General features: G+C 33.2%; 1 protein-coding gene and 1 long non-coding RNA gene across 3 annotated transcripts; both read right to left on the reverse strand.

The window, feature by feature from the left end:
• Positions 1-4,835: 4,835 nt before the first annotated feature.
• Positions 4,836-7,849, reverse strand: LOC107959916 (uncharacterized). Of its 2 annotated transcripts, XR_001701002.2 has the most exons (4): positions 7,569-7,849; positions 6,320-7,429; positions 5,842-6,230; positions 4,836-5,731 (listed from the first exon to the last, which is right to left on the reverse strand). It is a non-coding gene; the product is annotated as an uncharacterized lncRNA (long non-coding RNA). The 2 variants fall into 2 exon arrangements; XR_005901220.1 differs by lacking the exon at positions 7,569-7,849 and having other exon boundaries at positions 6,320-7,544.
• A 7,348-nt stretch (positions 7,850-15,197) lies between these two features.
• LOC121206046 (uncharacterized) lies at positions 15,198-15,686 on the reverse strand. The gene has a single exon (XM_041076219.1). It carries the CDS (start codon positions 15,684-15,686, stop codon positions 15,198-15,200), a length of 489 nt encoding a protein of 162 aa, XP_040932153.1.
• Positions 15,687-23,596: the final 7,910 nt, after the last annotated feature.

A 23,596-nucleotide genomic window follows, 5' to 3' on the forward strand; every position in this document is an offset into this window, starting at 1 on the left:
GTAAGTTTACATTTCTTTTCTCTTAATATTTTAACAATTCATTAAATTTATTAAAATATTTATATTTTTTAATATAATATTTTTTTATTATTTTAAAATATTATATATATTTCGATTAAAAATTTATTTACATAAAATGAATATTTAAAATTTTTAATCTGTGTTAAAATATGAGAATCAAATTATTAAAATATTAAATGTACAATGGAGGAAGAAATGAAAGGAATTTGTGACCAAAGATTTGGTTGAAAACAATATGGATATCATCCACTTGCTTATAATGCACCTCTTCTTTACAATAAATCGAAAATGAAAGGAAAAGATAGATTTTGTTTGTTTGACTGAAAATGGTTTCTGAGAAATTATTTCTAAAAAAGAGCTTGTTTTTCTAAAAAATTTGATATTTTCTGATGTTTAGATGAATCTGTGTAAAATATTTTCTGTTGTTTAGCAAATTTTTTGAAAATGTTTTACAAAGTTGTTTAAAATTAAACAAACATACATTCGAGAATTTATTATTTTTTTATTATTTAATTGAGCTCATTTATATCTATTAAATTTATATTTTATATTATTTTTACATATATTGCAATGATTTATATAAATATTCATTTTCATATAACAATACTCAAAATCTTGGAATCACAGTATAATATTTGTAACATTTGGAGTAACTAAACTCTACAAATAAAAACTGATAATAACATATTCCTACTAACACAACAAGCTGATAATAACAAAGCTAATTCATAAAAGACTATATTATCCATTATTTTCCTTCATTCACTCTACAGTTTTCTTGCTTGGCAAAGGCACAATGAAAAGTTGCATTTTTATTTCAATTTTCATAGGCCAATCCATACAAAAACACAAAGAGTAGAACATAAATAAACATTAGTAGAGTGACAAAGGATTTGATATCGAGTCTTCAATTGTCATTAGTGTCAAGTTTGATCTCTGAATTAATCTCTTACCCCTTTCCCTTTATAAACCTTCAACAGTTAACTCTGTCACTTGAGTGACCCATTTAAAAGGAAAGGATAGATATGGCCAGAATTACATTTTGAGAATAATAGGAGATTTCTTAGTGGCCTTTGTTTTTGGAACCTATCAAAAGAAATAAAGACAGGATGGAAGAAAAATGTTTGAATAATGGAATCAAATCATAGCAATGATTAGCAAATTTGATCAAGTATCAGTATTATCATCATCCTTCGAGGAACAAATATAAGTGAGTGATAGGCAGTAGTTTTGGTAGTTAGATGCAATCCTTTAGAATTACATCTTTTCCCTCCTTACCAATCTATGCCCATGAGCTGAAATTAATTATCTTTTTGCAAAATTATGAGGCTCCATTCGATGTCCAAAATTCAGAGTAAGGCAAATGCTTTTGAAAATTAATAAAAATATATATAGCATAATAAGGAATACTGTGGAACTAAAATATGAACAGATAAGTTTTAAATAAGCAAATCCAACGTTCCAACACAAATCCTCTAAGTATCCGAGCGAATGCTTAGAAATATCATGACGGCAAGAAATGAAAGTGCATGAAGTAAAGTAGGATAGCAAATGCTAATAAAAATACAACCCTCACTCTCTATTTGTCTACTCAAAGATTTTAAGGACACTAATTATAAATGTCACTGCATTTTTAAGTGCATTGCCCATGAACTCACAATCAAATAAGCCTGATATGGCCATTAACTTTTTCATCTAAAAGGAGTAGTAGAATTGGCATTGACAATAAATAGACAACAAATATGAAAACAAAAATTTTTTTGGGGATAAAGGAGTTGCAGCTAAAAGCCTAAAAGATATCCTATAATCAATTTTTGAATATGAAAATTAGCAAAGATGATATGAATACACTCTAAGGGCTAGTTTGACAATACTTTTAAAAAGTGCTTTTGGAAAGTGTTGTGGAAAAGTGCTTTGGAAAAGTGCTTTTGAGAAATGCTTTTGAAAAGTTTAATTTAAAATTTGAGTGTTTGGTATTGCTGTCAAAAAGTGCTTTTGAGAAATAAAATATTCATTTTAGACATGATATTATAAAGTAACAAATATGCATTTAAATAATGTTCAAATTAGTTGATATTATGATATTTTAGTAGTAATATAAAAAAATAATTTATTATAACTTATTGTTAATATTTTAATATATAATATTAATTTTAAATAATTCTAAGTAATTAATATTAATTATTTATTAAATTTAATTAGAATATATAAACTATATTTAAATATTTAAATATAATCATTAATTATTTGTAATTAGATATTGACACAATTGTATTATTTTAAAAATGATTTTTTATTTTTAATTAATAATTTTAACACATTTGTATTATTTTATTTTAAAATGTAATTTGAATATACAACTCATATTAGATATTAACATGACATAGAAAACATAAACCTAACAATTTAAAATATTACATATATTTAGATTAAAGTTTCAAAAAGGGATAATATTTATATACCTAATATAAATACTAAAAATTTTACAATAGCATTTACAATTTAAAGTGAATTCATTAAACTAGAAGTTATAGCATCTCTTGTTAATTCCATTTCAAAACCACTTGAATTGTTTGATTCACCGTCATCATCACCATCATCGTCGTCGTCGTCATCATCATCACTTTCTCGACCATGCGCATTTTCTGAATCAACAATATTCTCATATGCCCTGTTAATATCTTCGTATTCCATAAAACCTGCATCATTTCAACCGACATGTTTTCGGATAAAATTGTGTATCGTCATTGTAGCAACAACGATCATCGTTTGCTTCTCAAAACTATAACTTGGCATATCCCTTAAAATAGCCCATTTTTTTTCAAAACACCAAAAGTTCGTTCAATCACACTACGTAATGATGAATGTGAATGATTGAATATCTCTTCTTTACCAGATACTGGTCTACCTCTACGAAAGTCAAGTAAATGATATCGTTGACCTCTATATGGTCCAAGATAACCTTTCATTTGAGGATATCCAGAATCAACAAGATAATATTTTCCTACATGTCATAATATAACAAACAATTAATTCAAGAATTTTTTTTATAAAAATTATCAATTAAAGAAATTATACTTTATTATTTAAAAAATAAATAAATAAATGAAATATCTAACCATTTGGTGGGTGCGAAAATTTGTATTTTGGATCTCGAATTGCATCAAGAAATATTCTAGTGTCATGTGCCGATCCTTCCCATCTAGCCATGACCAAAGTGAAACACATATTAAAATCACACACTGCTATAACATTTTGAGTCGGGATACCTTTTCTTCCAATATAGGGAATTTGTTTATTTGGTGGAAGAATAGCAGCAATATGAGTACCATCAATTGCACCTATGCAATCCTGAACAAATAATCATATTAGTCTCGTGCATATTTTTAGTCGAACAAAAATATTAAAATATAATAATATAAAATTAAATTTTAACTTTAAAATGCTGCATATATCTAGAATCATTACGTATTTTTTCGGGTATTGAACTAAAAAAAGGATCTTCGGGTGCAATTAGATCAATGGCCATCCTTGAAACTTTCTCAAGCACAATTGCAAAGTATTGACTTATTGTTGATCCAGACCTTTGAAATCTTTCTCGACATTGGGAAACTTTTGCGCCGGTGCCCAAGATGTATAAAAAAATTCCCAACATTTCACTAGCAGATATGCTTCTTGAAGTTTGCAAGTTGTATCTTGTCTCCAAAACTCTCAACAAACTTGTGAATACAATTTTAGACATCCTAAAATTAATTATATAACGTGATTCTTGACCGTCAAGAATCTCTCGAATCTATGTCTCACCTGACTGTTTTGAATCCATGCATGGTTGCTTCAATATATACTTCTCGTAATATAATTACACGTAAGAAGATGCAACAACAAATAATCGGTTAAAACATTTCATGCATTGTAAAATCTCTTTCTTTTCCTTTTCATCATCACTTTCATCACCGCTGAAATTCTCAACTATACTCATCACCTGTGAATAAATTTTATATCCAAAATCATATATAAACAACTATTGATAAAACTAATTTAGTATAAATAAGTAGAACATAAATTTAATATCCAAAAATCAAACATAAACAACTATTGATAAAACTAGATTACACATAAATAAGTAAAATATAAATTCAATATCCAAAAACCAAACATAAACAACCATTGATAAAACTAGATTACACATAAATAAGTAGAACATAAATTCAATATCCAAAAACCAAACATAAATAACTATTGATAAAACTAGTTTAGCATTGTTGTTTAGTCACATAGTAGATATCTTTGAACCCTAGAAGATCGGAAAATTTTCAACTATCCTTCATTTTCGTCTTAAACCACAAAGCTCTAATCTTGGGATTAATTGATAAAAACATAATTCACTTGTCCTTATTAAGAAATAAATTAAGTGAGAGAAAGTATAGCAAACTAGCTTCTAGAACTTCTTCTGCCATGCTATCAAGCACTTTGACTACTTGTGGAATACCATATGGATCCATAACAGGAGTCAAACTAGATGTGGCTTGACTCATATTGTCAGCTACTGATTGCGTGATTTTGTGATAGGTTTTAAATATTTATAATTAATCGTTCTTGAAACTAACTATTATCGCTATGTAGGCAAGTGTACCTATCGAACAATAGTATAGTTTTAGCAAGACCGAATTGTCGAACCCAAAGGAACTAAAAGTACTAGTAACGACTGTCTTTTTATTACCTAGCCTAAGAGTAAAGAGGTTTTTGTTTTATCTAAACTAATTATCTAAACTAAGAATTCACAGAGAATAGAATTGGGGAATTGCTTTTGGGAAAATCGATTGAATTAAGACAATACCTAAGGAAAAATCCACCTAGACTGTACTTGTTATTCTGGCTTCGAATCGGACAATTTATTTATTTAACTTGTTCCGTAGAGATCCCTAAGTTATGTTATTATCCCTATTCAAGACTAATAACATCTAATCCCTAGATTGAATAATTGAGACGTTTCTCTAATTAACACCCTAGGGTTGCATTAACTCGATCTATGGATCCCCTTATTAGGTTTCACCCTAATCCGGCAAAATCTTGCCACCCTATGTCTATGCGCGCAATCAACTTCGCTTAATTATGACAAATGTACTCTTAGACAGGATCTATTCCTCCTCTGAATAAGAGCTTATCTTCAATCAGTATCCTGGATATCAAAACAAGAATTAAGAATACATAATTAAGAACAAGTTAAATATTCATCATACAATTTAGAAAATAATAACAAGATTCGTCTTAGGTTTCATTCCCCTTAGGTATTTAAAGGTTTTAGTTCATAACTAAATAAGAAAACATCTCAGAATAATAAAGAATACAAAACATAAAGAAAACCCAAAACTCCTAAAGGGGAATTGAGGAGAGATCTTCAGTATTGATGATGAATTCAGCTTCTGAGATGAATCAATCGGCTTCCTTGGAGTAATTCCTTACTCCCTATTTTGTGTGTCCTCTTTTCTTCCTCCTCTAGGGTGTATTTATAAGCTTTGGAATGCCTAAGAGCCCTTAAAATTAGCCTTTTTCAAATTGGACTCAACTTGGGCTCAGCAGGGACACGCCCGTGCGACACGGCCATGTGGACTACCCGTGTAAAGAAGTCCAGGCCGTGTTAATTTCGTATTTTGGCCCATTTTCTTCGTTTTTGGCCCGTTTCTCGTTCTTTTCGCTCTTCTATGCTCTCCTAAGTATAAAAAATGAATTTATAGCATTAGGAGCATCGAATTCACCAATCGTAATAGGAAATCATCCATAAAATGCGTTAAACATTAGGTAAAAATATGTATAAATTACGGTTTATCTGCTGCATTGCATAATTTTTCTATTTGAGTGGACAATCTTGCAGCCCCTCCAATTTGCTTTGAGGATTTCTTTCTTCTGGTTTTAAAATGTGAACTTGATATCTCAGGTGTTTTTCTTTTTTGACTGTTTCCATCAATGTGAACATCATTTGAAACCTGAACATCATTTAAAATGTGAACATCATTTCTCACATTTTCTTCCTCGTTCTCTTCAGGTATTTCATTGTTAACATCCTCAAAAAGATCACTACGGAGTGTACTAGAAAAAGGGGCCTATGCTTTATCATCTTTTGCAACTATCCCCATGAACATTTGGTCTAACTTCCCTTCGAATTCAGGATCAATGCCCGATGTTCTAAATTTTTGAGCTTCAGGCACAACCTACATATAAAATAATAGTTTAATAATAGTAATTATCAATAACCTCATAAATAAGAAAAAAACAAAAATATTCAAAATTATTAATGTACCTTTAGCCTACTCTCCTACCAATCATCCGATGCATCAACGGTTCTTTTTATAGGATTCCACCCTAGACCAGTATATTCGCCTTTAAGTTTCTTTCAAGCCTTCCATTCTTTTTTTAGGGCATCCCACCTATTTTTAAGTTGTCTTTGTGAATAAGGCTTACCCGTTTCTTTCTCAAAGTTGGTCATTATTTTCAACCATCCATCTTTTGTGAAATGAGTACTAGGCCTATTGCCTTTCAATATCTCTTTAATACAAATATCACAAAATATTTCTGTCAATCTCTTATCCCATATTGCTTTGACTTTTTCACCACTAACTTCAACTGCCGAAGTACTTATCTATTGTGCTTACGAATATATTCGTTTCAGCCAGTAAAGCAATCAAGAAAATCAAATGTCACATAAGTATATTTTTTTACATGTGTATCAAAATCAATATAGGATCCTAAGATTTTTTTTCTCAATCAAAATCAACTTTCCAAAACCGGAATAATAACCAAGAAAGAGAACACAACTAATAATAGCATTAAACACAATTAAAAAGTCACTATGAACAATATTTTATCAATTGTTATTTTTAAAAAATAATATAAGGTAAAGAAATTTGAGAGATGATATGCATACTCTTTAGTACCTCAGCTTTTAAGGTATAAAATTATGCAGAAAATGATGACTGTTTAATAAATCAAAATGATGACTAAGTATACAACACCATCTTTCTAGGTATTCCTCTCATGTGCTTCTCCCTGCCTGCCCATTCCATTTTCCTTCCCATTTATTTCCTTTTCGAGCAAACAGCAAGCAGAGGGAAGTCTATTTATTTCCCATTTATTTCCCATTTATTTTAAATTTCACGAAATTGCTACATTAATTATCAAGTCACTATTATTAAACATTTGATCAAGTATACAACACCAATTTACTCAAAAAAGCTTGAAAAAAGAAAAAGTAAGAACAAATTATGCAGAAAGTGGACAGGCTTGCAATAACACTTAAAAGGAAGTCTATCAAACGTGAAAGAATGAAATGAAGAGAACCGTAATAAGCTCACAAACCTGGGATTTTTACTTTGTCAAGTCCAAGAACCAAAGGTCAAGCAAAAGAGAAAAGCTGAAAATAATGTGAAAGAACTTTTTTTTATTTCATAATTATTTCCTAAAATTAAACAATCAGAAAATAACTAAAGAGAAGAAGAAGTATTTCACAAAAAAAAAAAGAAAAAAGAGAAGAAGAAGAAAAAGAGACTCACCTGTCCGAAGAGAAACAACTAGAGGAAAAGTAAACAAAAGAGAAATAGAGAAGAAAAAGAGGTCTGTCGTCTGTTGGAAAGAAGAAAAAAGAAGGCTAAAAAAGTAATATAATGCCAAAAGTACTTTTGGCTTAGAAAAGGTGGCAGATTTGCTACTTTTTCATCTGTGAAAAAGTGATTTTTTTAAGTTGAAAAATGGGGGTTGTTCTTTAGTGCTTTTAACAAAAAAGTGTTTTTTGGGCAAAAGCCCATCACACAAGCAGAGCCGAACGGGGCCTAAATTGCAATGCAATACCACAGTTGGTTGCCTTGTCTTTCAGGGAATTTAACTTTGTTTCAGAATTCGTAGCACGATTTAAAGATTGCATTGAATGGTATCATTATTAGATAAATTCACCATTAGGAGTTGTAAAAGGCAAACGTTTGAAATTAACAGTAATGTCGTACAATTAGAGACTCGTTCAAATCATCGCCATTACAAACAGAGAAGACAATAAAAATAATTGGCATTATATTCTATCGAAAAACAATTAACATAATTTTAGCAAAAATATAAAATAAAGGTTTGACATTTTGCCTTGTACTTGAGAATAGCATGAAAATTTTCATTTCCACAATCCTAATCCCAGAAAACAGAATTGAATACAAATCAGAAATATCCTAAATAGAATTAAAAAAAAAAAACCCAAATGTTACTTCTTTGGTGGCCAATTCAGAAGCATAAGGAAGGACGAAATTGACAGTGAGTTTGGAAGGAATGGAGGAAGGAGTGGGAGGATGAGGTTGCATGAAAGAGAGAGAAGTTTTAGGAGGGTCCATATTGAGGATCATTTAGTCCACACCTCCGTGAACGTGACATCCGTAGAGGGAGCCGCTGGCAGATCAGTGAAGGGTTGAGCCCTTGCTACCAAAATGGGTTGACGGGCCAATAGCATTTATGCTCGACGCAACATTCTGGGAGAGGGTTGGTGGTGATCGCTCGGCTATCGTAAGGTCAGAGACAACGTCTGAGAAGAGGGGTCGTTCAGTCTCTTTATTCACTCTGTTTTTTTGTTTTGGTACTTTGTATTTGTGAAACCGTTGTTGGCTGACGACAAGCAGTAGATCAGGGTGGCAAGGATGAAGGAGAAGGAAGAGGCTTCAGGTTAAGTTACTGGTGAAGGGAAAAACTTTGGAAAACATCTTACCAAAATAAAATCTGTAAGGCATTTTACTAAAATAAACGCTTCTTTTCCCATGTTTTGTAAAAGGTTTTACAGTGGGAAATTATTTTCAGCCAAACAAACATTGGAAAAGGCTAAAAAAGCTTTTCTGTAAAGCTTTTACAAGTAAACAAACACATCCATTGTTTGTGTTATACAATATGACATATCTTCGAAACATATTTACAATAATTAATTATGTTATATGAATTATGACGCATTCCATTAATTTTATTACCATTTTTTTTCTTTTACAAAATAGATAATGCTGAGAGGCATGGCATATTAACTGAATGAGTTAGTATAATTTGTTAATGAATTTTTAATTTAATTGAAAAATAACTAAAAAAATTATTTTTTACAAAATAAGTTGTATTATTATAAAAATATTTTTATGTTTAATATAAAATCAAGGTGACTTTCTACCACATCTTGTATGTGCTTTGCTTTTACTAGCTTTCCTTATTAATATGTATTAGCTTTTATGATGACCTATAATTACCACTTTTTTACGAGACTGGTGTTATATTTTGAGTCTAAACTTGGATATAATTACCATAACTCTCTCAAAAGAAAACTCTCTCCTAGGAATAAGAAGTGAAACTGCATAGGAGTGTTAGGAAAATTGGTGATTTAATGGGTGGTGATGAGTGTAATCAGGTTGAGAACTCGAAAAAAATCTTACAGGGACTCCCTTCTAGGTAGTAACATGGAAAATCTACGCCAAGTGATCTTGTAATAGGAGGTTAACTCCATGGAAATTAAAGTTCTTAGTGATGATGGTGAGGATTCTTTGGAGGAAACACTAGCGACTCAAGTGGCTCATATCTCGCTTACACAAGGTGAAAAAGGAAGAACCAGGTAGAAACGGGAAAAAGCGTTAATTGTGAAGGTCTTTGGGAAACCTCTAGGTTATCATTTTCTTAATCAAAAGCTGGCTTAGTTATGGAATCCTTTAGGGATTATAAAAATGATTGATCTTGGGTGCAACTTCTTCTTAATAAATTCCAGCAACAGAAGTGGATTATGATAATGAGTTCTGAGGAGGCCTTTGGTTTATTGGAGGAAAGTTTGTTACTGTTAGAAAATGGACTCCTAAGTTTAGAGCTTCTGAAGCTAAGGTTGACAAATTGCTATTTGGGTTCAATTGATTGAACTTCCAATCGAGTACTATGATAGTGGTATTCTCTATAAAATTGGTACAAGTATAGGTAAGTTGGTGAAAGTTGATAATTATACTCTGGTAATGGAGAAGGGTAAATTTGCACGCATTTGTGTGGAGATTAATTTAGATAAACCACTGGTGAAAGAAATATTTATGGAAGCAAGAAAACAGAGATTATGCTATGAAGGAGTGAAGAAATTATGGGTTTTTTACTAAAAAAGTATAAAAAAAATTAAAAAATTCGAAAATAATACAGCAAAAAAAGTAATTATGAAAATGGTATGTCAGGGTGGTCACGCCAATCTAACAGGCGGCACCACCCTGACAAACAGTAACCGCACAGTAAAAAAAATTGAAAAAGAAAAAAAAAGGGGACATGTTGGTGCCAGAGGCGGCACCAGTGTTGCCACTGGCAGAGGCGGCACCGGTGTCAGCTCCTTTTGGTGCCGATTTGACCCCTCATGCAGAGGGGTTTTGGTTTTTTGTTTGGGGGACCATAATATATGGTCCCCAAGCTTCATTTTCGGCAAAGAAGAAGAAGAAAAAGAGAGAAGAAGGAAAGAAGAGAAGAAAGAAAGAAGAGAAGAAGAAGAAAGAAAAAGAAGGAGAGGCGGAGAAGGAGGCCGGCGGCTGAGAGAAGAAAAAAGAAAAAGAAAAAGAGAAGGAGAAGAAGAAGAGGGAAGGAAAAAGAAGGAAAGAAAAAGGTAATTTTTTTTTATAAATTTGAGTAATTAATGTTAGTTTAATAACGTTTTAGATTTAAATCAGATATAATTTTTATTTTTATTTCTTTGTAAGGTGTTATTTGGTTAAGAAGAGATATTAAGGTATGTTCGTATTTATTTTATATTTTCATTGAAGTATTAAGCATTTATGTGTAAAGAATATTTTTTGTTATTATTTTATGTAATTTATTTGTTAAGTGTGTGTTTTAGGTTGTTTAAAAAGATTTTTAAATTTATTTGACTTATTATAGAATTATTTTTATTTTTTATTTTTTATGTGATCGGGGTTTTAAACTTTTTACAAAAAATAGTAAAAAAATTAAAAATTAAAAATATATTAATGAAAAAATAAAATACGAGAAGAAATAAAATACGAAAAAAACTTTATTGGGGAAAGTGGTGGTGACGAGTTTTTTGTTAAAATAATATAAAAAATAAAATATGAAAATAGTATAATTAAAAAATTAAAATCCGAAAAAAAAAATACGAACAAGGTGCCAAAGTCAGGTTACTTATTAAATTAATATAAAAAAACTTAAATAATACATTTGAAAGATTTTATGCTAAAATAAAATACCAAAATAATATATTTTAAAAAATAATATACGAAAAAAATATGAATAAAGTGCTAAAATCAGGGTTATTTATTAAAAAATATAAAAAACACTTAAATAATACATTTGAAGCATTATGTACTAAAATAATATAAAGAAATAAAATACGAAAATAATATATTTTAAAAAATAATATACGAAAATAAAAAAATTACGAAGAAAGTATCAAAATCAGGGTTATTTAGTAAAAAACCCCTTAATATATAGAAACAATTAATTAATACATTTGAATTTTTTTTTGCTAAAATAATATAAAAAATAAAATAAGAAAATAATATATTTTAAAAAATAGTATACGAAAAAAATACGAATAAAGTGCTAAAATCAGGGATATTTATTGAAAAAATATAAAAAATACTTAAATAATACATTTGAAACATTATTTACTAAAATAATATGAAGAAATAAAATAGGAAAATAATATATTTTAAAAAATAAGATACGAAAAAATACGAAGAAAGTGTCAAAATCAGGGTTATTTATTAAATTAGTATAAAAAAAACACTTACATAATATACCTAATACATTTGAAACATTTTTTGCTAAAATAATATAAAAAAATAAAATAGGAAAATAATATATTTTAAAAAATAATATACGAAAAAATACGAATAAAGTGCTAAAATCATGGTTATTTATTAAAAAAATATAAAAAACACTTAAATAATACATTTGAAAACATAATGTACTAAAATAATATAAAGAAATAAAATACGAAAATAATATATTTAAAAAAAGATACGAAAAATACAAATAAAGTGCTAAAATCAAGTTATTTATTAAAAAAATATAAAAAACACTTAAATAATACATTTGAAAACATTATGTACTAAAATAAGGGTTTTAAAATAAAATAATACGAAAGTAATATATTTTAAAAAATAAGATACGAAAATAAAAAATACGAAAAAGTGTCAAAATCAGTGTTATTTATTAAATTAATATAAAAAAATACTTACATAATACATTTAAAACATTTTTGCTAAAATATTTAAAAAATAATATACGAAAATATTTTACTTATTATCATTTTAAAATAATAATAATATTTGTATTTAAATTGGATATATTTAATTTTTTAATGTAGTATAGCAAAAGAAAATGTTGTCGAAAAAATTGTTTGCTATTTTTTTATAAGTTATTCTAATAAATATTTAAAATCTATCAAACAATAAAATTAATAACCGAAATTTATTTTGAAATTGCAGGCGTCGCAATGGCTTCATTAATCAATAAGGAACTTTCTCACATATGTGACACAGCTAATAATACAGTAATATATTGTTATTTGTTACGCAAGGGTTCCATTAAAAAAAGATCTACGTAATTTAAGAAAATAAATTATGTTATTATAACTATTTTTTTGTAATTTAACACTGTCAGGACTCGTACCGCATATTAAGGGGCAGGGTGAATGGTGTAGGATATTCCCCGGATGCACGACTGATGTCGTACTTAGAGCTAGCTGGATTCGGATCAGCAGCATTGACCCGGACGTTCGATTTGCGGTACGATTTAATATCCGCATTGGTCGAGCGTTGGCGACCGGAGACCCACACTTTTCATTTACCGTGTGGGGAGTGCACAGTTACTCTGGAGGATGTTGCATTGCAGTTTGGGCTCCCAATCGACGGGGATGCCGTCACGGGCGTAAGTGCGATAGCTGAGCCGGCTGCACTTTGTTACGCCTACTAGGAGCCTCGCCCGGCGATGCTGAGTCTGCTTTTTCGGAGTTGAAATTTACATGGCTAAAAGCCAATTTTCAACATTTATCAGATAATGCCACCGAAGAAGAGTTGGTGTGCGCAGCTCGAGCGTACATTATGCATATCATAGGGGGTGTATTGATGCCCAATTCGAACAACAACAAGGTTCATATCCAGTATTTACCTCTGTTAACTGATCTGCGTAGTGTTCGCTCCTATAGTTGGGGTTTCGCAGTTCTGGCAATGTTGTATCGTAAGCTTTGTCGGACGACAAAGCCTAATGCTGTAAACATGGGCGGATGCCTTATATTGTTGCAATCATGGGCTCTTTATCGGATGCCATTCTTGGCATCGGTTAGTCACCAACCATACGTATATCCGCTAGTTAACAGGTGATAAAATTTAACTTGTTAGTAATTGGCAATTTCTTTATAATGATACTATTCTAATGAAACTATATTTACTTGAAAATTGTTTTTGTAGATGGAGTATTTATCCGGGTATCGGGAGGTCGTACACTGTCCCGATATATCGTCTGATGATTGAACAACATGCCGGGGAAGGGGTAAGCTATTCAAATATTCGTGACATGTAATTGCTTTGTATATCTTACTCCAACCGTGTTAAATTTTAATCATGGTATTAATCGTGCAGTTTATATGGATGCCATACCGTAGACCAGAAATTGCGGCTATTATACCCCCGTCTGCCTACGTTGATTCTCTGTTGTGGTGCACAAACGCACCAATTATCAGTTTCAATGTAGTCGAGTGGTACCACGGAGATCGAGTACTACGACAGTTTGGTTGCATCCAGTACATCCCAGATCCGCCAATACAGGTGGGGGAGGAGGTTCACGGTAAGAACAAGAGAGGGAGACATGGACAGCATTGGGGGGTTACGCACCGGAGATATATTGCGGTGTGGGAGAGTCGGATGGCTCGAAGACCTCAGATGGATATGTCTTCCGATTTGCGCCCATCGTTAGAGTACATACAATGGTACTTTAGTATGGGGAAGCCATATTTACTTGGTGGGCAGTCGACTATAGTCCCCCCGCACGTGCAACGATCTGGGGCATACGAGCCAGTGGCCGATATAGAGCCCGATCCACAGCCAGATGCCAAGCATGACCCAGAGCCGGAGCCCGAGGTACAGCCGGAGGCCGAGTCTGAGCGATCGTATTCACATTTGACTGATACTTCTTATCATCCGGATTTGGCAGGCAATGACTATTTCTCGGGCTTGTCATCGCATTCACATTCGGCTGATACTTCTTATCATCCGGATTTTGTGGGCAATGACAATTTCCTGGGCTCATCGGGGGGCGGATACCATTACAGATTTGATATGTTTGGGTCGTACACACCTCAGAATAGCACCTCTCCCGGCACATATCCACCGCATTATAGCACTGCCCTGACCCGTATCCACTGCAGTACTCCACTCCTACTGGGTTGTATCCACCGCAGCATGGCACTCCTCCCGGCTCAAGTTCATCGATGCCATTCGAGCCATATGATTTTTCTTCTATGTATCAGACACCCTCACCTGCGACTGAAGAGGATGTTGGTCGTCGCGATCACCCACAACGTGAACGTCGACCTCCTCAGAAATATACCCCTAGGACCACACCATCGAACCATCAATTTTAGGGGTTTCTTCGGTTTTGATATTGAAAAGTTTGTATTTTTTGTATATATTTAATTAGAATAATTGAAACTTTTAAACGTGGAACAAAATTTGACCATAACGTAAATTAGATTAATTTGGACATTTTTGAACATTAAAACACTAAAACTTGTATCAAACTTAGTCTTGTAATATAAATTGGAACAAACTTTAAATACATTACAACAGTAATCTAATTTGAACATTAATTAAATTGGAACATACTATTATCGGTATATATAGAGATTTCATGGGCGTATGAAATAGATGATACATATGTAGTTATATATGCAAGTTGAGTAAATGTAAACTAATTGGCTAAATAAAAAATTCTAAAAATTTTATGGTAAAAATATATGTGAGCTTAGTTTCTATAAAAATTAACGGATCTTAATTTGGAGTTCCGTAGCTCCAGATATAAATAAATTCGTAACTACAACTCCAAAAAACAGCTTGATAGATTTTTAACAAATAGAGGAATATTTGCAATATAATTTTTTTCATATAAAATAAATACATTACAACATAAGTTCAATTCCTACCTGATCATGACGATTGTCCGACATGATAGTTTCGCTGCGGGCATTTACTCCGATTATGACCAGCTAACCTGCATAATCCACAACGCGTACCGTCGGATTTCTCCCTAATGTCCATTTCATTACGGATTCTAGTTGATTGCGGACGACCTCTTGGATTCCTGCGTAGCCCTCTGTCTGGGACAAGTTCGAAAGTTATCAGAGACACTTTCCATGTAGACAGGTCGGGCAGGACAGGGAATTCGTTTTCCCATACACGTAACATGCGATTGAGTGTGTACACATCTTCGACAAATTGTTCAACATTAAGGTTCACTTTAGCACACGCTGCAACGACATGCGCACACGGGTAATGAAGTGTTTGGAATCTCCTGCAATCGCATTGTCTATTCCGGAGATCAACTCCGTAGGACCTAGGTGGTAGACCGGGTCGACGACCAATGGTCTCCGTAACTCGAAACGTTTCAAGGCGTCGTGAATATATTTCTACATCCATCGACCTCGCCATCCAACGGTTTGCAACCATTGCATCCCTAATATCTTCGACAAATATGTGTCCCGCCTCAATCTGGTTAACTTGTTGCTGACCCATTCTTGGCATCAAGGTAACCAACTTATAGAATGTAGCCGAGAAGACTGTTGAAATCGGAAGGTGTCGTGTTTTCAACAATACAGCGTTGACCCCCTCAACTAAGTTTGTGGTCATTTGACCATAACGAAAGCCCTCGTCAAAACTTTGAGCCCATTGCCACGGCTCCATACTACCCAACCACTGTCGGAAAGATGTATTTGTTTGACCCTCCATGTCACTCTCAAGTCGATTCATTCTTTGGCGAAAAATGTGTGGCTCTAGCTCGTACGCTGTATATGTATTAAGAATAGATAAGTTACAGTATTGCCCTAAAAACTTATATTGAAAGGATAAGGCAATCATTTACCTATTTTCACAAATTGTCTTTTCCAGTCTGCATTTTTATAATCTCTAATGAAGTTAGCTACGATGTGACGGATGCAGTAAACGGATCTCCATGGTACACCGAAACGTCTAATGGCGGCAATTAATCCTTTCCCTCTATCAGAGATAATACAAAAATTATCGTTGCTAATAACATACCTCCGCAGGTTGGTAAGGAAGAATTTCCAAGATTCCATGTTCTCCTTATCTACAATGGCAAATGCTATCGGGAGCACGTTCCTATTGCCGTCTTGAGCAACCGCAATAAGTAAGATCTGTGTATATTTTCCATATAGCCAGGTCCCATCCACTTGCACAAATGGCTTGCACTGGGGAAATGCGCGCACACATAGATCAAACGTCCAGAACATCCGATGGAAAATTTGTTTTCCCAACTGTAGTTGGTCATCCGGGCCGTAATAAGGTCGCGTCTGTAACTCAATGACGGTCCCTGGTACGTACTCCCGCATAGCGGCTATCCATCCCTGTAGCTCGTTATACGACGCATCGAAATCCCCATACAATTGCTCCATTGCCATCTGTTTTGCTATCCATGCTTTCGATATGACACTCGATACTGAAATCGTGCTTGTAATTCGGCAATCAGTACCGAAACTTTAATGGTCGGCATGTCCTTCACCATTGGCATGATACACGTACAGATAGTTTTAGAATCAAGTTTTCGATGATCTTCTGTCATACGTGTTGATGTGCATGTGTGAGGCCCAACAAATTTGCGTATCTCCCACATCTGCGATTTTTGAATAAATGCAGCTCGTACCCGCCAATTGCAGCCTTCCCCCGACTTCCAACACTCTCCAATATATAATGTCGGTTTAGACACTGCAACTTTATAATCTACTGATATATTCATGCTATACCGCTTAATAGCAAATACGCACTCTTCTTTACTTTCGAATCTTTGGCCAATGAATAACTCCTCAGGATTAGAATTTACGGCCAGTCGGTGAGCAGGACGTATTTCAGGGTACTCTGGAAACTCGGCTACATGCGCCGCGTCGGGGTCTATGAGCGACATGTGTGGCCCAGGATTATTGTAAATCACAACACGTCGCATCTGGTTCCCGACCGAAGACGCGTTAATGTTTCCATCGTCATTCACGTCTTCATCATCAATATCATCGGGGACATCATCCACATCGGGATCACTATCACTATCGACTTCTTGATAACAAGGATCACTACTATCGTAACCATCATCACCAACCACATCCATATCGGGTGTAACATTAAGATCGATATCGGTCCCACCTATAGTCGATTCACTATCAACGTACGATATTGGAGCCACCATGCACGGTTATTGAGCTCTATGTTCTTCACCATATGCAGTGAGATTTTCATTTTCCTCCATATCGGCTAACTCAGCAAATAAGTGAATCGGTGCATTTTTGTCACTCCCATTCCCACAGTAAAGAGCGATCATTGTCTCCACGTCTTCGTCGTCTACAAGTTCCATTTCAATGAATTTGATTGGATCTGTCGAAACTGGAAACTTGTAGAAAAGTTTCGAGATTCTTCTCCCACAACGTCTAACAATTTTTACGTTAATTCTTCCCTTCATATCATCCAACGAGACATTTCTATTAAATCTCATTGCTATTTGTTGCCGACATTCAAATATACATCCAACGGTTGTTGTCAAGATAATTCCATCGAAATAAAAGCATACGAAAAACTGATTATCCATCTTCAATGCTCAATCTGTTAAAAAATAAATAAACTTTCTCAAAATAATTTCGAACACCAAATAAACTACTTAAATAAAAAAATTAATTACTCAATATGCAATTTTTGTCATTCATAAGCTCATAGTTTTTCAGTTCTCATTTTATACATAAACAACATTTATCTTTACATTTAACTATTTAAAATCAACCTAAAACGAGTTTTTTACCCTAATAATATAAAAAATAAAATAAAATACCAAAATAGGTTGTTTGAAAGATTAAGTGCCAAAAGTGCCAAAAATGATACTTAATCTTTCAAACAACTTATTTCGCTATTTTATTTTATTTTTAAATAATATGGGTAAAAAATCTACCTAAAACACATATAAGAAAATAATATATTCTTTACATAACATAAATAGGCTTTTTTAGGTTTTTTTTTTACAATAATAATAACTAACAATAATTATAGTTTTTTACTAACAATAATAACAATAATAACAATATTTTTTTACTAACAATATTAATAACTGACAACAAAAAATAATAAAAATTAACAATAATAATAACAACAAAAACACATTAACAATATAAAAATTCATTATTTAAAAAAAATTATACCTTCTTTTTTCCTTCTCCTTCTTTTTCTTCCTTCTCTTCTCCTTTCTTTCCTTTTATTTTCTTCTCCTTGCTGCTGAATCTTGCTCCCGGGGTTGCTGGTTCTGGTTAGTTTTATAGCGCTTAGGTGCCGCCTGTGGGACCCACACAATTGGTGCCGCCTATGCCAGAGGCAACACTGGTGCCGCCTCTGGCACCCACATGTCTAATATTTTTTTTTCGTTTTCAGCTTTTTTTTCATTTTCAGAGTTTTTTTACTGTGCGGTTACTGTTTGTCAGGGTGGTGCCGCCTGTCAGATTGGCGTGACCACCCTGACATACCATTTTCGTAATTACTTTTTTTGCTGTATTATTTCGAATTTTTTATTTTTTATTATACTTTTTTAGTAAAAAACCCGACAAAATAGAAAAGTTAACGACACTAACCAAGTACATAGAAAGTGGAAAGTTGGCCAATCAAGTAATAGTAAAAGGTTGGCCTTAATTATGACAAGACTAAACAATCCATAGGTTTACCAAATGCTGGAAAGAAAGTGGAGAAAGTCCAAAAGGAGGACACCCAGAATATGGGTACTGTAATAGGAAAATTTCCCAATGGAAATAAAAGAAAAATGTCAAATAGGAATAGGGGCTTTACTTTTAAGGAAACAAAAGGAATGAAGGGGATCGTAATTAACAAAAACCCTAAAAGCAGGCCACCTATGTAAAAGTCAAATATGAGCCGGCCTAGGCCATGTGATGGGAGTAAGTTCTTTAATATTGATAAGACATATTTTCTTCTGTTCATAGTACGAAGACTAAGGAAAAAGGAAAAAGAAAGGAGAGTACTAATATGCTAGACAACAAAACTGTTTGTCTAATTGGAGGAGGCTTTCATAGATTGGACGTTGCATGGGAAGGTAACCCTATTTCGACTAAAGCTGATATTTCTATTAGGAAAAAATTAACCCTCAAACCCATACTGGAAAATGGCTCGGAGGGGGGACCAAAGGAGGTGGCAACGGGTAAGTTTTTGGAGAAGAGCCTTCGGTTAGGGGATAAGGTTGAGACTTGCAAACGAATGATGATAGAATAGATGGATGAGAACAATCTAATACAGGACCGACTATCCTCCACCACGAAGGAAACACTGTCAAGAGGGATAAGGAGGACTCCGAGTTGGGAACAAATAAGGCCACAACGGTAAGCGTTCTCTCAAGAGCGATTTCTTCAAAGGGAAATTCAAACAGAAACACCAAATAAAAGGAGTCACAAGCAGTGGAAGAGAGGCGCTTAGTGCTGATCTCATCTTATCGCCACCTATGTAGCCATCTCCTCCATCACCCTTCGATCCATATGAACATATGAACCAGAGAGCCTAAAGCAACGAAAGGAAGGAACAATAGATTATGGAGATTCCACAGTACCGTCTAGAGGAGAAACCTTTGGAGTTTCACCTTATAACCAAAATTTCTCTACGTTCGAGTTGAGAGTGAACCTACTAATCCAACAGTTTCGAATCTGAGTATGGCCTATAAGGTTCAAGAGCAGATCAAGCTTCATGAACAAAGTGGAGATAAAGTTGTGGTTCAATCCCAACCTGATAAAAGGCTTTGAAAGGGACCCGACACATCCTTCTAACCAACCATTCTATAATCATATGACTATCATTAGCTAGAACTGTAGGGGTACATCGCATGCGGGCTTTGGAGAAACTGTTAGGGATATGGCTAGTGTTTATAACCCTCATTTGATGGTTATCATTGAAACTAAGGCTAGGGGTATAGATGTACCTAGGATTTTGGCGAGTTTACCTTTTGACAGATGGATAGATACTCGTACATATGGTTCAAAAGGGGTATTTGGATACTTTGGAGGTTCAAGACGATCGACGTGGAGGAACTTTGCCCTACAGAGCAGGAGATCCATATGTTGGTTAAGTTACGTAAACTTTACTTGGATTTTGTTTGCAATTTATGCCAGTCCGATATTTAGTGAACCTAAACTTTTGTGACAGAACTTAACTTTAATTGCTAGTAAATATTAGCTTCCTTGAGCTATAATAGGGGACTTTAATGAGGTCCTATCTAGTAGTAGTAAGAAAGGAGGATTACCTGTAAATTCAAATAGGTTAAATACCTTCTATAAGTGTCCCAACTCTAATAACATGATGGATTTAGGCTTTTGGGTCCACGCTTTAGATGGAAAAACGGTAGGTAAATTTCTTCATTAATCCAAGAAAGGATTGATTATATCTTTGCGAACCCTGAGTGGAATGTGATCTGCCCAAATGCCTTGATTTCTCATCTTCCTAAAGTTAGACTAGATCATTCACCATTTTTGTTAAGGTTGATTAATTGCTCAATGCCAAGTGGAAACAAACTGCTTAGGTCTTAGAAAATATAGTTCAGGCATCTTGAATTTCAAAGTACGATAAACCCTTTTTAGAGTTGCATTGAACAATCCATTAATTTTATGATTAAATCCTAAACTAGTTACTTAAAGATTTGGAATCAGTCAACCTTTGGAAATGTGTTCATTAATAAGAAGTTGATGGTTCGGCTTGTGGGCATTAAAAGAGCTCTTGAAAATAATTCTAATAATCATCTCCTAGAACTTCAACGTGTTAGTATAAATCTCCGATAAGGAAAATCTCAAACACACAAACGAAACTGGAACAAAAAAAAAGAAATAAGACAAAGCTCTAAGGCGTGTATCAAGCCACTATCTTTAAGGTTATATTGGTTTTTTTTATAAAAATAACCTTAAAAAAATTAAATAATTACTTAAATAACCTATTTTTTGATAAAATACGAAAATAATCTAAAATCTATAGTAAAAGTTGGTGAAGCCAAAGTATTTGGCGCCACCAACATGCCACGTCAGCAATCTACATTAAAAAATTAATTTTTGGGTGGAGCCATATAGAATGATGCCACTTGTATAAATACTAGGAAAATACTATGATTTTTAAAAATATAAGGGATACTTAAGCAATTTCACCTTTTTCTAGTGGAGCCAAATAAATTAGCGCCACCAAATTTCAAGACAATAGCCATTGTCACCCTATTTCCCTATTAAAATAGGTAAAGGCAAATTTTTTTATTTTTTTTCCTTCACTTCACTTTTTATGATTTGTCTTTTTTCTTTTTTCTTTCTTTTTAAGTTTTTATTTATTTACTTTTTTAAGTTTATTTTTATTTGTCCTTATTTATTTTATTTATTTGTTTATCATTGATTTTAAAAAATTTGAAATGTACATTTGAAATGTTTCATAATATTATTTTTAAAAATTTTAAATATATATATTTAATAATATAAAACATTTAAATATTTTAAAGATATGATCTTTCAAATTTATTATTAGTTTTATAATATTTTAAATGTATATTTTAAATATTTTTTAAATTTTAAATATAATTTTTATAAATTATTAATTTTTAAATTTCAAACGTTTTTTAAATTAAATTTAAAATTTTAAAAATTAATATTTTATTAGATGAAGCCATTTAGAACCGCTCCATCACTTTATTACAAGTGTAATTTTTTTATATTTTTTAATATAAAAATTTAATATTTAATTTTTTATTTTGGTTGAGCCATTCTTTATGGCTCCAGCTCTTGGTTCTCTAGCATAGATAGAATGGTGAAATTGTTGTATTGAGTAGGAAAATTCAAAAATTCTGTTGAAGATGAATAATGAGGTGTTTTGGTGTATGTTCTTTTTTTATGGTGAAATTGTAGAAGGTGATGCTAGTTGTGTATTTCAAGGTTGGCAAAAAGTAGGTTTGCAATTCAAAAAAATGTGAAGCTGACAGAAATGAAAAGGAAGATCAGTGCAAAAATAGTTATCCGTTGTGGAAGGGCGATGTCCAGATTATTTTACAAGTTTCCAATCTCTACAGATGCATTCAAATTTTGTGAGATGCAGCTGTTAGATGATGATGACTTAGGTACTATGATGGAAATATGATGGTCAACTGGAAGTGAGAACCCTCAACCAGTTGAGTTATTTGCTGAGTTAGCAGACTTAGAGCCTGTTGAGAATGTTAGTCCAATAAGTCAACATTACGAATTTGACTTTGATTTTAATGTCGGATGGATAGACCAATTAGAATGTGAAGGGATATCGCGAATATCCAAAAATCCTATTTATGGTGGGAGTTCGTATAACAACGCTACCCCCGGTCCCCGTCTACAAATACATCCGGAGGTAATAATAAGCACAAAGGCATATGTCAAAGAAATTACCAATAGTGGTGAAGATTCTGATCAAGACGTTGAAGATTTTAGTGACCCCGATGTTGATGAGGTTCTAGACGTTATCGATGATGAAGGCCCGGAGGAGGTTGAAGATGTTCACAACCATTCGTTCAGTAACCCGAGTCGTGGCATTATTTTACGAAATAAACCTGGAGGCGACATGTTAAACGTAGATCCAGATGCAACACATGCATCTGAGTTCTCTGAGTACACCGATATAGTACTTGCTCATAGATTGGCGTCAAATTTGCAATTCGAGGAATTGTTCGTCAGGAAACAGTTCGAGAACAAGGCAAACTGTGTGTTTGCCATTAAGCAATACAGCATGAAGTTGTCGATTGATTACAAAGTTTCCAAATCTACACTGACATTATATATTGGGGAATGTTGGAGAACCGGCGATGGGTGTGGTTGGCAAGTTCGGGCTGCATTTATATAGAGGACTCAACAGTGGAAAATAAGAAAATTAGAAGGGCGTCATACATATACTGCTGCGCGTATGTCTCAAGACCACTGGAAATTGGATGTCAAAAGTATTTGCAGCTGTATCACGCCACTAGTGAAAGATAGCCCAATCATTTTTGTGTCGACATTGATTGCGAACATGCAAGTTTAATTTTAGTACAGAGTGTCGTATAAGAAAGCGTGGTGGGCAAAACAAATGGCCATGCAACAATTGTTCGGCGACTGGGATGAGTAATACATCAGGGTTGGATTTCAGCAATAGTGGAGTACATCCTAGGAACTGTCGTGGACTTGTAAATGTTGCCTTATAGAGGCCCGAATGGATAATTGGAATTGGGGAGAAAAGTTTTCCGTCAATTTTTCTCGGCTTTCGATCTTTGTGTTAGGGCATTTTCCCACTGCAAATCGCTAGTGCAAGTTGATAGAACATGGGTT

Source organism: Gossypium hirsutum, chromosome A09 (assembly GCF_007990345.1).
Source record: "Gossypium hirsutum isolate 1008001.06 chromosome A09, Gossypium_hirsutum_v2.1, whole genome shotgun sequence".
NCBI lineage: Eukaryota > Viridiplantae > Streptophyta > Magnoliopsida > Malvales > Malvaceae > Gossypium > Gossypium hirsutum.